This window comes from Haliotis cracherodii, unplaced genomic scaffold (assembly GCF_022045235.1).
Source record: "Haliotis cracherodii isolate W230 unplaced genomic scaffold, xgHalCrac1.p SCAF_5, whole genome shotgun sequence".
Classification (NCBI taxonomy): Eukaryota; Metazoa; Mollusca; class Gastropoda; order Lepetellida; family Haliotidae; genus Haliotis; species Haliotis cracherodii.
In genome coordinates this window covers 38,676,961-38,690,755 of record NW_027266308.1, presented here as the reverse complement: position 1 = coordinate 38,690,755, position 13,795 = coordinate 38,676,961, and the positions used below count along the sequence as shown (strand labels likewise).

Sequence of the window (13,795 nt, the reverse complement as noted above, 5' to 3'; positions counted from 1 at the left end):
TGGTATAACCTCACTTATCTTGACCTGCAATGAGAGGACGATGTATTGTAATTTTCAATAACGCAAAGAAATATTATAACACACATTCGACAGTGTTCACGATAATATACTCGTTTAAATAAATTCTGTATTTTCCTTCAAAGTAGAACAGACATATGATATGTAACTGTTCCAAGACCAAACCCTGATTATATTACTTGGTATAGAACACAAAGACAATATTTACAGGAAATATTAAACATGATAAGAAAACCACCACCCTGGGGAAGGTGCGAAGACAATAAACACATCACTGGTAATCCAGAATAAGTTGAACCAACTTACAAAATGGCTTTGAAACAAGAAGGCGGTGCACAGAATTTGGGCAAACATATTTGGTTTGTTACAGATAGAGAGGGTGTTATGCACGAGCAGGTCATGACGATGGTATCTATGATTGCTCATAAGACAATCAAGAAGTCGATACGATACCAAAATTCTCTAAAATACTTTTCACAGTAAATTCTCAAGCATTGGCACTGGTCTGCCTGTCACGATACTTTCTACCCTTTCTTCACAATGGTACGCGCCAGTGGGCGGACCTCACACATACATGTATTCATACAGGGTTAATTGTCAGGTCACAACTCAAGTTATCCTTACTTACCAGTGGATGATTGTATAATCAAGATAAAACAAGATAAGCGTATGACATTGTTTTCATCCATGACACAGTAGGTGTTGCCATTCTCCATTGTAATATTACGTCATGAGGGCAGATACAACTGTGCAACTATACGTAATACTTGAAACCTTTGCTAAACACTTAGAAGTCGGTAGAGAAATATGAAAAATGAGTTTAACTTCTTTTTTACAAAAACTGAAAAAAATCAAGTCGCCGTTACGCCCCTTTCATATGCAACACAAAATGGCGGACAGATATGACGCACGGAGAGCTTCGTCCCGATTCTCATACGTCAACATCTATGATTAAATATACACTAAGAATCGACTGTGACTAAACATTGATGTCGACAAGGTGTCTAAGATTACCTACTAGTCAGGACAGTCAACAAAGAGAATCATTCAACAATTATACTAAGAATCGACCGTGACTACAGTATGGATTCCAACATTGACTCGAACCTCCAGTTCAAAGACCAAGAAGTATTAATAAGTGAGGGTGAGTCAGATGGAGGATCTGCTTTGCAGACCATTGTGACGTCATTGTTACCACGACGTCACAATCAAATGGCATCACTGATGGCTCGGCTACTGAAGCTGTTAGCAGTACTTTTTCACTTAAGACACTGCTTATTACTGTCTACAAACAAAAGTTGGAAGAATGGTGTTGGATAATAAATAAAATCTCACTCTCGTGTCAAAATATTTTTCTGTATTTGTTCATTTGTTATGGCCAATACGACATCGTCGTAAATGACCTCTTCAAATCTGGACTGACAACCCAAGGAGGTGCAACCGGGAGATGGTTTGATTTCATGTAACTTATTAAAACCTACTTGGATGGTCCACTCATATCTTTATTGTAACTAGACCTGCATCACTTCGGGCTTTCCTCCCACATTAAGCTGACACGCCGCGATATAACTGGAATACTGTTAAAAGCGGCGTTAAAACCAACTCACTCACTCACTTTATTGTAACATCTACAGTCATATAATCACTGTATAGGATCATAATCGGTGTCACAGATTGTGTTGCCAATATGATTCCAACATGACTGGGTTACCAACAAAAGAGGATTTCATATTGGCCAGTAGCAAGATCATTATATAATTCAACAATATCAAGTAAAAGAAAATAATGTGTTCATGACATACCTTTAATAGCCTGAAGGCCCGAGAATCTGAAAATATTATGAACTGTTAATGTTTCGATTGGTTATTGATGTATTTTAGAACTATTAAAATGGCCTTTTCTTCTGCTGTAAAAATGGAGCTGTTATCTGGTAATCTTAAAGATATTGTTCTGGATCAAATGATAGTTGCACTAGCAACTGCGCCATTATCCTTGGATCCATTTATTTATATTTATTTGTAGCTGTCATACGGGTTTCTTAATTGATAAACTGGTTACTTTGTTTCTGATTTCCTAGGTTTAGTTAATGTAAGGTCTAAATCTAGCGTTACCATTTGTCTGAGTCGAAGAACAAAGTTGGGTGGGATCTATATCGTAAAGTTTAATATTAGCAGCGGAATTGATTCTTATTCAAAGTGGTGGAAAAAAATGATTTTTGTAATTCTTTCTTCAGAAAGAGGATTAAATCGAAAGCTGGATTTGATTGATAAAAAAACATTTTTGTGATGGACTGTAAGGATAATTTCAGTCGGCGCTGTTTAAGGGAAGGCTCCTTTGCCGCCACGTGCAGATTTGAAATAAAACATAAAGGTATGATAAAGAAAATAGAAATGGAGATTGAGTGAGTTAGTGAGTGAGTTAGTTGGATTTAACGCCGCTTTTAACAGTATTCCAGCTATACGACGGTGTGTCAGCTAGATGTTGGGGGAAAGCCCGAAGTGATGCAGGTACCAGACGTTTACCACTCCGGTGAAACCCACGAGCACGGGTATGGTGCTGACAAACCTAGCAACATAATCGGGCCGAACCGGGATTCGAACCCACAACCGAAGGTTTCTGGCGTGTCCAAGGGACGCAACTCTGCACATCGAATCGCGCGCCCCAGACGACTGGGCCACCCATACCCAGTGAAGATAGAACAGTATAGATCTTAAAACAAAATTTAATTTTTAAAATTAAAGTAGCAATTATCTGTAAATGAGAAGAGGGATTATAACTTTTGCTTTAGCATATCAATTAATTTGTATTTGTTTTCTTTATGTGAAGAAAATACACATCGTTCGTTAAGTTAATATCATATAGCACTTATAAAATTAAATGTTGAGAAATTATACTTTCTCAAAACTAAAAATGGAGATAGGACATTTTGGATCTCAGGCGACGAAAGTGTATTCAACTCACCTAATTATAAGAAAGGGCCAATTCTACATTGTCAATCAATCCTTCATTGCCTACTTTAGTTGGTTATTCCATGGATGTTATCAACACTTATATTTTACCATTAGCCGTTTCACTCTATCTCTGTTTGGCACAGTCGTTCACTGAGTCAAATAGTATACCATTCCTGACATCTTTTTCCTGTTAAAACACAATGTTATGAACCCCAAATGAACCTTAACAGAAACAAGATAATACAGTGACATTATTGTTAAACACTGCCATATAAAAGTAAATGCATATATGTATGTATATGTATGGGTTTATATGTGCATACATTAATGTATATGTGAAATGTATTTCTTGTACATAATTTCTCTGCACTGCATATATATTCAGAACTATCATTATTCACATATCTCAATGTAATGAAATGTATATAGGAGGAGGCCTCTGAAGTTTGTCATCTAACCCATTTAATTTTGCACAATAAAATAAGTTTAAATGAAGACATCCTTTCATCATGACCAGTATCAACGAATTGAAAGACTTATCACTGTCTATTTTACGCCGTTTCCGTCCGAGCAATTCTCTTGGGCCACAAAAACCACTACTCATGGTACTCTTATCTAGACTGAGTACATGATACTGTTAAGACTTGTTATATAATTATATGTTCATATATACTGTACTTTCATAGACATAGATTACGGTAATATCAAGCTTCGTTCCTCTCTGTGTTATCAACCTGTAGGTCATATAACTACAGGTGACTCCTCTGTTGTTCTCTATTGACAACCGTTGTCAGTTATTCAAAACCAGGCATCAGCACTATGTACCACCTATATCGCTGTCTCAAAGATTACAATCAAGGGAGGGGGCGGTCAGGTAGCCTAGTGGTTAAAGCGTTCGCTCGTCACGGCGAAGACCCGGGTTCGAATCCCGACATGGGTACAATGTGTGAAGCCCAATTCTGGTGTCGCCCGCCGTGATATTGCTGGGATATTGCTAAAAGCGGCGTAAAACCAAACTCACTCACTCACTCACTCACTCACTCACAATCAAGGGAGGACTTACCACATATTCACAGAAAGTATTTGAAACAGGTGGAGTTAATACCATGTGGATTCCCAACACCTCAAAATATTTGCTTGACTTTTTACAATCTCAGGAAAGATTCAAGTTCAATTCTGTCAGAACATTTTAAGATTCAACTTTGTACACCACTTTCCCACATGACAAACTTAAGAAAATTTAGTATTCCTTGGTCCACTGGATTTTTTGACCAACACGTGGTGACGATAGATGCAGTTACTATCTCCAGAGGGTCGGGGAAATATGTCACTAATGAATGCAAATGCCATCTGAAGTTTACTGAGAAAACAATATGTGAAATGCTGGACTTCCTCATTAATAATATCTTTGTAGAATTTGGAGGTAAGACATTTAGGTGAGAAGTAGGCATCTCCATGGGCACCATTTGGGTTCCACATTTTGCTGATCCTTTTCTTTACGCATATGAATCGGAATTTCCAGTCGGATTCGCAAAGTCAAAAGAAGGTAATTTGACCAAGATGTTAAACTTAAGCTTCGAGTATATTAATGCTATCTTTCATTAACCATCAAATAGCCAATTTCCTTCCACTTCATTACCCACCTGAACCAGAAATAAAGGAGACAAATGAGACCGCATCATCTGTTTCGCATTTAGAAATATATTCGTATAAAGATTGACAAAACACGATGGATGACTTCAACTTTCCCTAAGTCAACTTTCCGTAGTGCATTCCAGCATACTCCTTCCACCAAGATTTCAAAGAGTCAGAAGCTGTTTGATCGAAGTTACAATAATCAAGGCCCCAGTAAAGCATTCAAATCGTTTTGTGGTAGACAAGAAGAGGACATTTCTAAATTCGACGAATCAGTGAAATAAATGATGTCCGATGCTGGTTGGACAACTGACTTGTATTTGTGACGGGTGCCACCGGTGGGACAGGATACCCTCATCTTTTCGCGAACACCTGGTATCATCACTATTTGATAGTGATTCATAAACATATGCTCATGATATTGTCGGAATCGTACAATCGACTCTGCTTTATGCAGCGATTTCTTTTGAATATGGAAAAGGGTTTTGTCGCTTTTATTATTCAGAATATCTTCACACAAAGTGTACTCATCTCGATGTCGATTACGAAAACATTAGGATTTGTTCGCACAGAGTGTACCGATCATAGACGTTGATTCCATTTATATTAAGCTTTTTTTCATACCGTTTACAGTCATATCAACATTTGCTATAAAATTATATGTCCCGTGAAGATTCCGGGGTAGAGTAGGTCTTCAGCAACCCATGCTTGCCGTAAAAGAGGACTATGTTTGTCGTTAAAGGCGACTAACGGGATCGGGTGGTCAGGCTCGCTGACTTGGTTGATGCATGTCATTGATCCCAATTTCGTGGATCGATGCTCATGATATTAATCACTGGATTGTCTGGTCCAGACTCAATTATTTACAGACCGCCGTCATATAGCTGGAATATTGCTGAATGCGGCGTTAAACAAGAAACCAAACCAAACTAATGGCCACGCCAAAATTAGTCTGGACAAATGCATGTAATATACTTTCCGAGCAAGCGAATAAATCCTTCATACACATAAAATCTCTAATTAGGATATATGATGTTTCTATTAAGGACTCATTTGAAATATTTGACAGTAATATTGTACCAATACTTATATATGGTAGTGAAATATGGGGATTTAAAGTCAGAGAAATTATAGACAGTTAGACAGAAAATTTAGTAAATTTATTTTACATACTGGTTGAAGTACACCAAATCCTGTTTCATATGGAAATGTGGTAGACTTCGAATTTTTGTTTCATATAATGTGAATTGTATAAAATTCTGGGTCCGAATAATTTCTAAGTCCAATGATAGATATACTTACAAGTGTTACATAATGTTAAAATGTACATGTGACCTCGATATGGTAATATTACGATTTGTTCGATGAAGACTTGGTCAAATATAGTGTGCTTATGTATACATGTGACGAAGGTCATATTAAGATTTGTTTTATAGTGATACAACCACAATATTATAAATAATATTATAAAAAAATAAATATATTTTATCATATTATGTTTACATGTACCTATTGACATATACCACAATGACATATTGGTACATATGATTTTTCTGAATATCCCTCAGTGGACACATGTGTTAAGGTCAGAAATGTAAGATGTTGAATAATAAACCTAATGTCCCCTTCAGTTACAAATACCAATTCAGATGATTAACCCTGCAAATGTACCTGAAACCTTTAGAATAATATATGGGATATATGAATATGAATGTTTGTCTGTTTGTTGTTTTACGCCGCACTCAGCAATATTCCAGCTATATGACGGTGGTCTGTAAATAATCGAGTCTGGACCAGACAATCCAGTGACTGATATCATGAGTATCGATCCACGCAATTGGGACCGATGACATGCATCAACCAAGTCACTGAGCCTGACCACCCGATCCCGTTAGTCGCCTTTTACGACAAGCATATTCACCTTTTACGGTAGAATATGAATAAATAAAACAGAATCAACATTATGAGCGATCTTTAGCATTATAAAGACACATATTAGTGAAAGATGTACGTACCTTCTATTTTTTTATCGGGACCTGGAGGGGAGACAGGGAATTGCGTTCTGACGACTCTTGAATCATGGAACAGCCTTTTATTATGACTGGTTTTTAATCAATCTGTTGCTAATGTGACTATTAAATTTCCCACCATTTTTCTTGTTTGGACAGTCATATTCTGTCCGTAATAAAACATTCATTAGACACGTAGAGACGAAATAGAGAACCGGAAACAGTATCCATGTCATCTGATATGTGTGATTGATTCAGTACTACGGTTTGAACAACCGGGACAGGTTTATTGAATCAGTCGTGGTTACACAATATGCATCACGGATGTGCGATTGTCTTATCTGGCAACATTGTGATACCAACACAACAAACTCAGCTTTGTTTGTGATGTAATCGGTTTTACCCCAGAGTCGCTGCTATTCAGAGGAGCATCAATACATGTCGCAAGCACATAATTTATTGATATGATATTATTCGTTTTAGATTTGTTTGGTGAGTTTTAAATCTAAGCAGGACAACCATATTGGTCCTTTGTCTTTTGATTTAAGACCAGAATCCGGAGAAAAGCATTTACACGCAATATTAGAATTACGCAGAAATGCAGGGACCAGTGTACGCCGAAATATGGGGAGCATCCATCAAATCCACTATTTTTCACTGCAATCAATTGATACATTTATGCAATCAGTAGTATATTAACCTGGTTTAGTTTCTTAGTTTGTTCCAAAAAGTGAATGGGATTTTGGACAAGTTACACAACTTGGTATACCTTCTCCGCTTGTTATTTAGAATTTAATTTTAGATAGTTTACTAAGGTTGCTACAAATACCCCCTTGTCCCTCACGAAGGAAATATGAGTTTATGCGTCCTTAAAATACAACAACGGCGTTCAGAAGCTCCCCTAATTAAGAATATAATGCAGCTGAACTATTTGTAGTCACAATTGGAAACATTTCTGCCTACCCCGGTCTCTTGTGATGTCTCCAACATAATCCGCAAAGGGTACACTAATTGCCATAGATGACGTAATCAGATCGACACGACAGGTTTTTTAAACGTTTTATGCTGTACAAGAAAGACTCGAAGTCAGGATCATTTATCAGCATAGGACAAGTGTTGCAATTCCACAGATACTTCTGAGAAGTTGACTTTGTAAATATCCTGTATGTATGTCTCCCCTGTGATGTATTAGTCCTTGTGAGAACCTTCCTATGTAAAAGAGGTCGCTTTGTCGCTACGTAGGATCTCACATCCAGCTACACGGACGGAGATCTACCAGAACACGGACTACGTTCAATACATCGGTATGGTCACATGTCAACAACAGGATGGATTACCTCATACACTTTGAGCAGACATCCTTGAAGATATATTTTGACAGTGAATGTTGAGATAGATATGGCATACCGAATCCCTACAACACGTACGCTATTATACCCTGGTTTACATAATCGATTGCATTATTGCTGCATAAAAGATTTTTGCCATCAGATCATCCTTTCCTGCTGAGGATGCGTTTGTATTACATGTTTTCATATTTTCGTATTCAATTTGAACACCAGAAAGGTTTTTTCATGTATGCAACCGATTGGAAAGGTGTGTCACAGGAACTTTTGTTGCTGAGTGTACATGTAAGGTTTATTCATGTTGTTGAAGGTCGACCACCATTGCGCACAAGCCCTAAATATGATATTTGAATTATCATTTAGAACGCGAAAATAATGAGGAAGAAATAGTTGATTTCGGAAGGGTCCTTTGATATGTCCATCAGAATGTTATATCAATTATTTAAAAAAGCTCAGGTATTATATCAATTAATTAACAAACAGGTGAAATAAACATCAATACCGTTCTAATAAGAATATCAGTTTACGAAACCCTCGCACAGCTGTGAGCGTGTAAACTGCGCCTTCCGTGGCCTGCCTCAGCTTCACTTTACTTAAGCATAGCCAAAAAGGATTTGTCATCAACAACTGTTCAACATGCCCCCGAAGACAGGAAACCGTTGTTTTTCCCTCCTGGTTCCCTTTGTACTGGTGTCTGCTTGTTTTATCATATGTTCCGGTAAGCATCATACTTTGTAATAATACATGGCAGATTTACAACATGACACTTGGTTGTATTTCAAAACGATTTCATTTTGAGCATCGTAATAATGTTACAACATCTTATTTGAAGCTTCCGAGCAAGAGTATAGAAACTAAAGCTAGTAAGTAAGGATTTACAGCATTTAGAAGTTGGAGTACTAAGTAAGGATAAGAATTTATGGATGAACAACTTCTTTATTACAATTAAGAGCGACGTTTCGGTGTAGGTTCTTATTGTCATCACTGCCCTTGTATGTACACAAGAGGCTTCTCTACTCCAGTATAACAATATCTACTCTACTGTATAAACATTGCCTCCTACTTGTATATATACCTGCCCACTACACTCTGTAAATCACTTGCTTGATAACGGTGTTAGAACCTACACCGAAAGTCGCTCTTAATTGTAATAAAGAAGTTGTTCATCCATAAATTCTTATCCTTACTTAGTACTCCAACTTCTAAATGCCTATCAAAGAAGTTAAAGCTAGTAATACGAATGTTTCACATCCAATGTGTGTTATAGTGTCATCGGTGTTTTCAGCGATCCATTCATATACTAAACCAAGTTAAAAACTTCACAATCCTAAAATTTGAACATTGTGACCAGTTATCATTGTGGGCCCTTATTGTGTATCTAAACTGCAATGGCCACGTATTGTCTTCAGATAACTCCCGTTTTTGTGCAGGTGAATCGATCAAAATCAGTGGCAAAAGTTGTTTTTCACGAGAAACTGGTCACGTGGCCATAATACCGCACGTGTTTTCAGCCATACTTGTTAGCAGTCATTAACAAAAAAAAAGAGAAAAACACAAGAAAACAAAAGTCTTTGCGGTCATTTGTCATGCCACGCCTTTCAAATGTGCAACGTGAACGTGCCATCGGCATGTTGCAGACGGGAACGTCCGTAGCTGAAGTCGCAAGGACGATGGGTTGTAGTCGACGGACTGTTAATGATTTACAGACGCGTCTACAGCAAACGGGTACCACCGCTGATCGCCCTCGGCCAGGTCGACCACGTGTGACGTCACATGCAGAGGATCGTGAGATTGTCTTACGTCACCTCGGTAACCGATTTTTGACGGCTACATCAACCGGAAATGAACTGTTTAGGGGTAGACTGAGTGCGCAAACTGTTCGAAACCGTCTGAGAACTGCTCACCTTCAAGCACGACGGCCATACTGCGGTCCGATTCTGACTCAATTGCACAGACGTCAACGTCAATTGTGGGCACAGCGACACTTACGTTGGATTTAGAGGAATTGGAATCAGGTCGTCTTCAGTGATGAATCCCGATTTAATCTTCGATTTGTTGATGGTAGTGCGAGGGTGTGGAGGCACCATCATTAACGTTACGCCCAGTGTTGTGTACTGGAAGTTGACTGATTTCGAGGCGGAAGTGTCATGGTGTCGATTGCTTTCCGTGGCAATGCACGTTCCCGGCTTCTTGTCATCCGTGGCAACCTCAACGCTGTTGATTACGGCGACCAGGTACTGACACCAGAACTTCTGCCTTTTATGGCAGCACATGGACCCGGATTGATCTTCCAACACGACAATGCCAGACCCCACACAGTAATTTTGACAAGGAATTTCCTTCAGAAAGCGGATGTCAACGTCATGGACTGGCCGTCAAAGTCTCCCGACCTCAATCCCATCGAACACGTCTGGGATGCTCTTGGCAGAAGTCTGCGCACTCTCCGGAACCAACCACAGAATTTGCAAGATCCTGGCACCATTTTGCAGCAACAATGGCGTCGTCTTCCCAATCATGTGTTCACAAGCATCACAAGATCCATGCGGAGGCGTTGTGTGGCAGTTGTCAACGCACATGGTTGACATACACGCTACTGAACTTGTGTGCCATCAGATTCTCGTGCTTGGGACTTATGAATTAAACTATTGATGTTATTACCGAATACCGTAGGTGCTTGGAACCAATTATGGTTACCACCATTAATCAAAATCCTTCTTTGGACATTAATGATTAAAAATTACCTTCTCTGATACATTTGTCCGTTGTTTATCATATATGGGCTTACTTTTAAAAATGTGAAGTTTTTAATTTGACTCAGTATACAATTTTTCCCACTATTTATATCTATATATACGCCTAATGGAATCTGTTTCAAGACTGATTATCCTCTGGCGTTGACGGTTTACATTTATATATGCATGGCACCATTGTCTTCATTACTGTCAACCATACAAAGTTAAACTATATCTTTTCGTCAGAATTAAAGCTTGACTATTCCTTCACTCCTTGCAAGCGTGTGCAATTCATAATTGTTATTCAATGTTGATTACAAAAATCCACACTCGAGTATAAACCTTGTCAGTCAAAATATATTTAATGGAAGATTAGACAGGCTAATATCTAGATCTCTGCCAAGCAGGATAGCGAAATTAACGAGTGGCATCCGTTGCTATTATTGACACCTAGTGGCTTATGGTGGGTTCATTGTTTGTAATTCCTACACACAAGAGCAAAACAGCCAGACGTTTATTTAACATATGAACACTGAGCTGTATCGATCGGTAGACAAGTTATCGGGCCAATATAATAAACAGTCATACTGTATTTCATAGTTCAATGTCATTTTGGCATCACGTTGCATATATATATATTCCCAGTGATGTAGAGCACAGTCTCTGGATTTTATTGTTTATCACATGACATGTCATCCTTTTCCTTTATAGAGATGTGGTTTTCAAAAGTAAATTCAAGAACTCGATTACAGACAGTGGAAGTATTGTTGAAACAGAAGCAAGAAACTCTTCTGGCCTCTTACAGAAGTTACAGAGAACAATTGAGAGATAAGGACAATGAAATAAAAGAAATTTCAAACAGATATAAACTTGCAGAGGCGAGAATACTAAACCTTTCTCTGAATCTTGAAACTCGGAGAAATAGTTCGAAGGATCTTCCAGTGATATATGCCATTACACCAACACACGCACGCAGTCAACAGAAGGCCGAACTTACAAGGCTATCTCAGACGTTTCTTCACATGTCCAGTTTTCACTGGATTGTGGTGGAAGATTCCAGGAAGAAATCTCGGTTAGTCGCCAACTTCTTAAGAAACTGTGGTGTGTCATACACACATTTGTGTGCGTTGACACCTTCAGACTCCCAGTTAAATATTGGTGGTCTCGTGAGAAAATCATCAAAAGGAGTGGAACAAAGAAACCTCGGGATATCTTGGCTGCGGAAAAACGTGGATCTGAAAACTCAGCCTGGTGTTGTATATTTTGCTGATGATGATAACACGTACGACTTGCGAATTTTTGCCGAGGTAAAATCTTTCATTACAAATACCAGGAAAGTTGGGACACCTATGGTTATAATTTGCGAAATCCTGTTTTAGTGTGCCCTGTAGTTGTTTTATTTAAGAATAAAAACGACTTTAGTTTATACATAACATATTTAGCCCTATTTAGCCTCCCTTATCTGCCAGGATCTGCTCTTCGTCGGTTGAAATCCCATATTCGCCCTGATTGTGATCGTAGGTTTATCAAAACCATACCATAAACAAAGTCTGAAAAGACTATTTGTGCCAATACAGCACCATCACTTACTTCACAGTATTCATGCGGAGATTAAGGTTTTCTCTCTCTCAGGATGGCACGGGTGGTCAGCATAATTCACAGAGCATTATGGTGTCCCTTTGACGATGCCTATGATCGTGGGTTCGAATACCGGTTCGCCCAGATTATGCTTCTTGATTTGTCAGCACCATACACGTGCTCGCGTGTTTCACCAAAATGGTCAACGTTTAGGACCTCCATCACTTCGGACGTTCCTCCAACATCAAACTGATACGCCAAGATATAACTGAAACACTGTTCAAAGCGGTGTTATACCAAACTCACCCCCTAAATCGTTATCTCCTTTCTCTGAGGAATTAAACTTTAATTAAAATTACTGAACATGATTTGTTTCACAAATTATGAACACTCAGTTTCATGTAGATGCGACGGACTCGGAAGATTTCTGTGTGGCCCGTTGGACTTGTTGGAGATCAAAGATATGCAGCGCCTATTGTGAAGAATGGAAAGGTCGAATACCATTAATTGTATATTCAGGCACGAATAAGTGAAATATCATTTCATATTCTTTTGGTTTGGAATTTGACATAGATGATTGAAACAAGGTACATGTACATACTAGTTGTTCCCGTTACTGTACAGTACAAATAACATAGCCATTCCTGGTATTTGGAGTATCCTGGTATGGTATTTTATATTCTTTTGGTTTGGGATAGAGAAGATTTTGTAAAAAAAAGTTAATTGTTCCAGTAAACACATGGAACACATTATTTTGTTCAAATATAATTTGTAACAATGTTTTATTGTCATGTTACAGTGTAAATACCATTGCCATTCCTGGTATTTGAGCAACCTTTGATTAGCGAATCATCGTTACGGAGTAATGTACTTTGCAAAACCTTTTGAAAGGTGTCTGAACATCTGGTGTCTGCACTGTTCCGGACAAATGATGTTCCACTGTCTGGGACCACATCGTTGATGCCACTCTAAAGCATTTGCTCTCACGACAGGTGACTGGTTGGCGGGTGAGCTATGATCCAATTCGAAAATTCGCTACAGACATGGCAGGTTTTGCTATGAACCTTCATGTGTTCTTTGAACATCCTGATCTTCAATTCTCCCATTACACACGACCAGGATCTCAGGAATCCGATATTATCTCGAAGACCAATATAACCTTGAATGATCTTGAGCCTCTGGCTGATAACTGTACAAAGGTATGTATTGCCATGTTCTCACTCACTCACTCACTCACTCACCTCACGCACTCACTCACTCAAAGTCGCTTTAGCGTGAAATGCCCCAACTTTACCAATAGCGATTTTCTGAGTATATTTTACGGTCTGATTATTTTACATGATGTTTCACCTCCAATGATTTGTCCTGATACAATACTGCTCAAAACGACAATCACATTCACTCATTCACTCTTTCTTTGACAGGTGCTTGTGTGGCACACTAGGGCGCTACCCCCCAAGCTTACAAAGGAAGATAAAATGAAGGTGAAATTCGACCATGGATCCAACTTCATTGTTGAAGTATAG

The 13,795-nt window shown here is 38.5% G+C and overlaps 1 protein-coding gene across 1 annotated transcript; it reads left to right on the top strand.

The window, feature by feature from the left end:
* The first annotated feature begins 8,595 nt into the window (after window positions 1-8,595).
* Window positions 8,596-13,795, top strand: LOC139444392 (galactosylgalactosylxylosylprotein 3-beta-glucuronosyltransferase 2-like). The gene is made up of 5 exons (XM_071225355.1): window positions 8,596-8,677; window positions 11,403-11,998; window positions 12,675-12,761; window positions 13,262-13,468; window positions 13,694-13,795. Exons 1-5 carry the CDS (start codon window positions 8,596-8,598, stop codon window positions 13,793-13,795), a joined length of 1,074 nt encoding a protein of 357 aa, XP_071081456.1.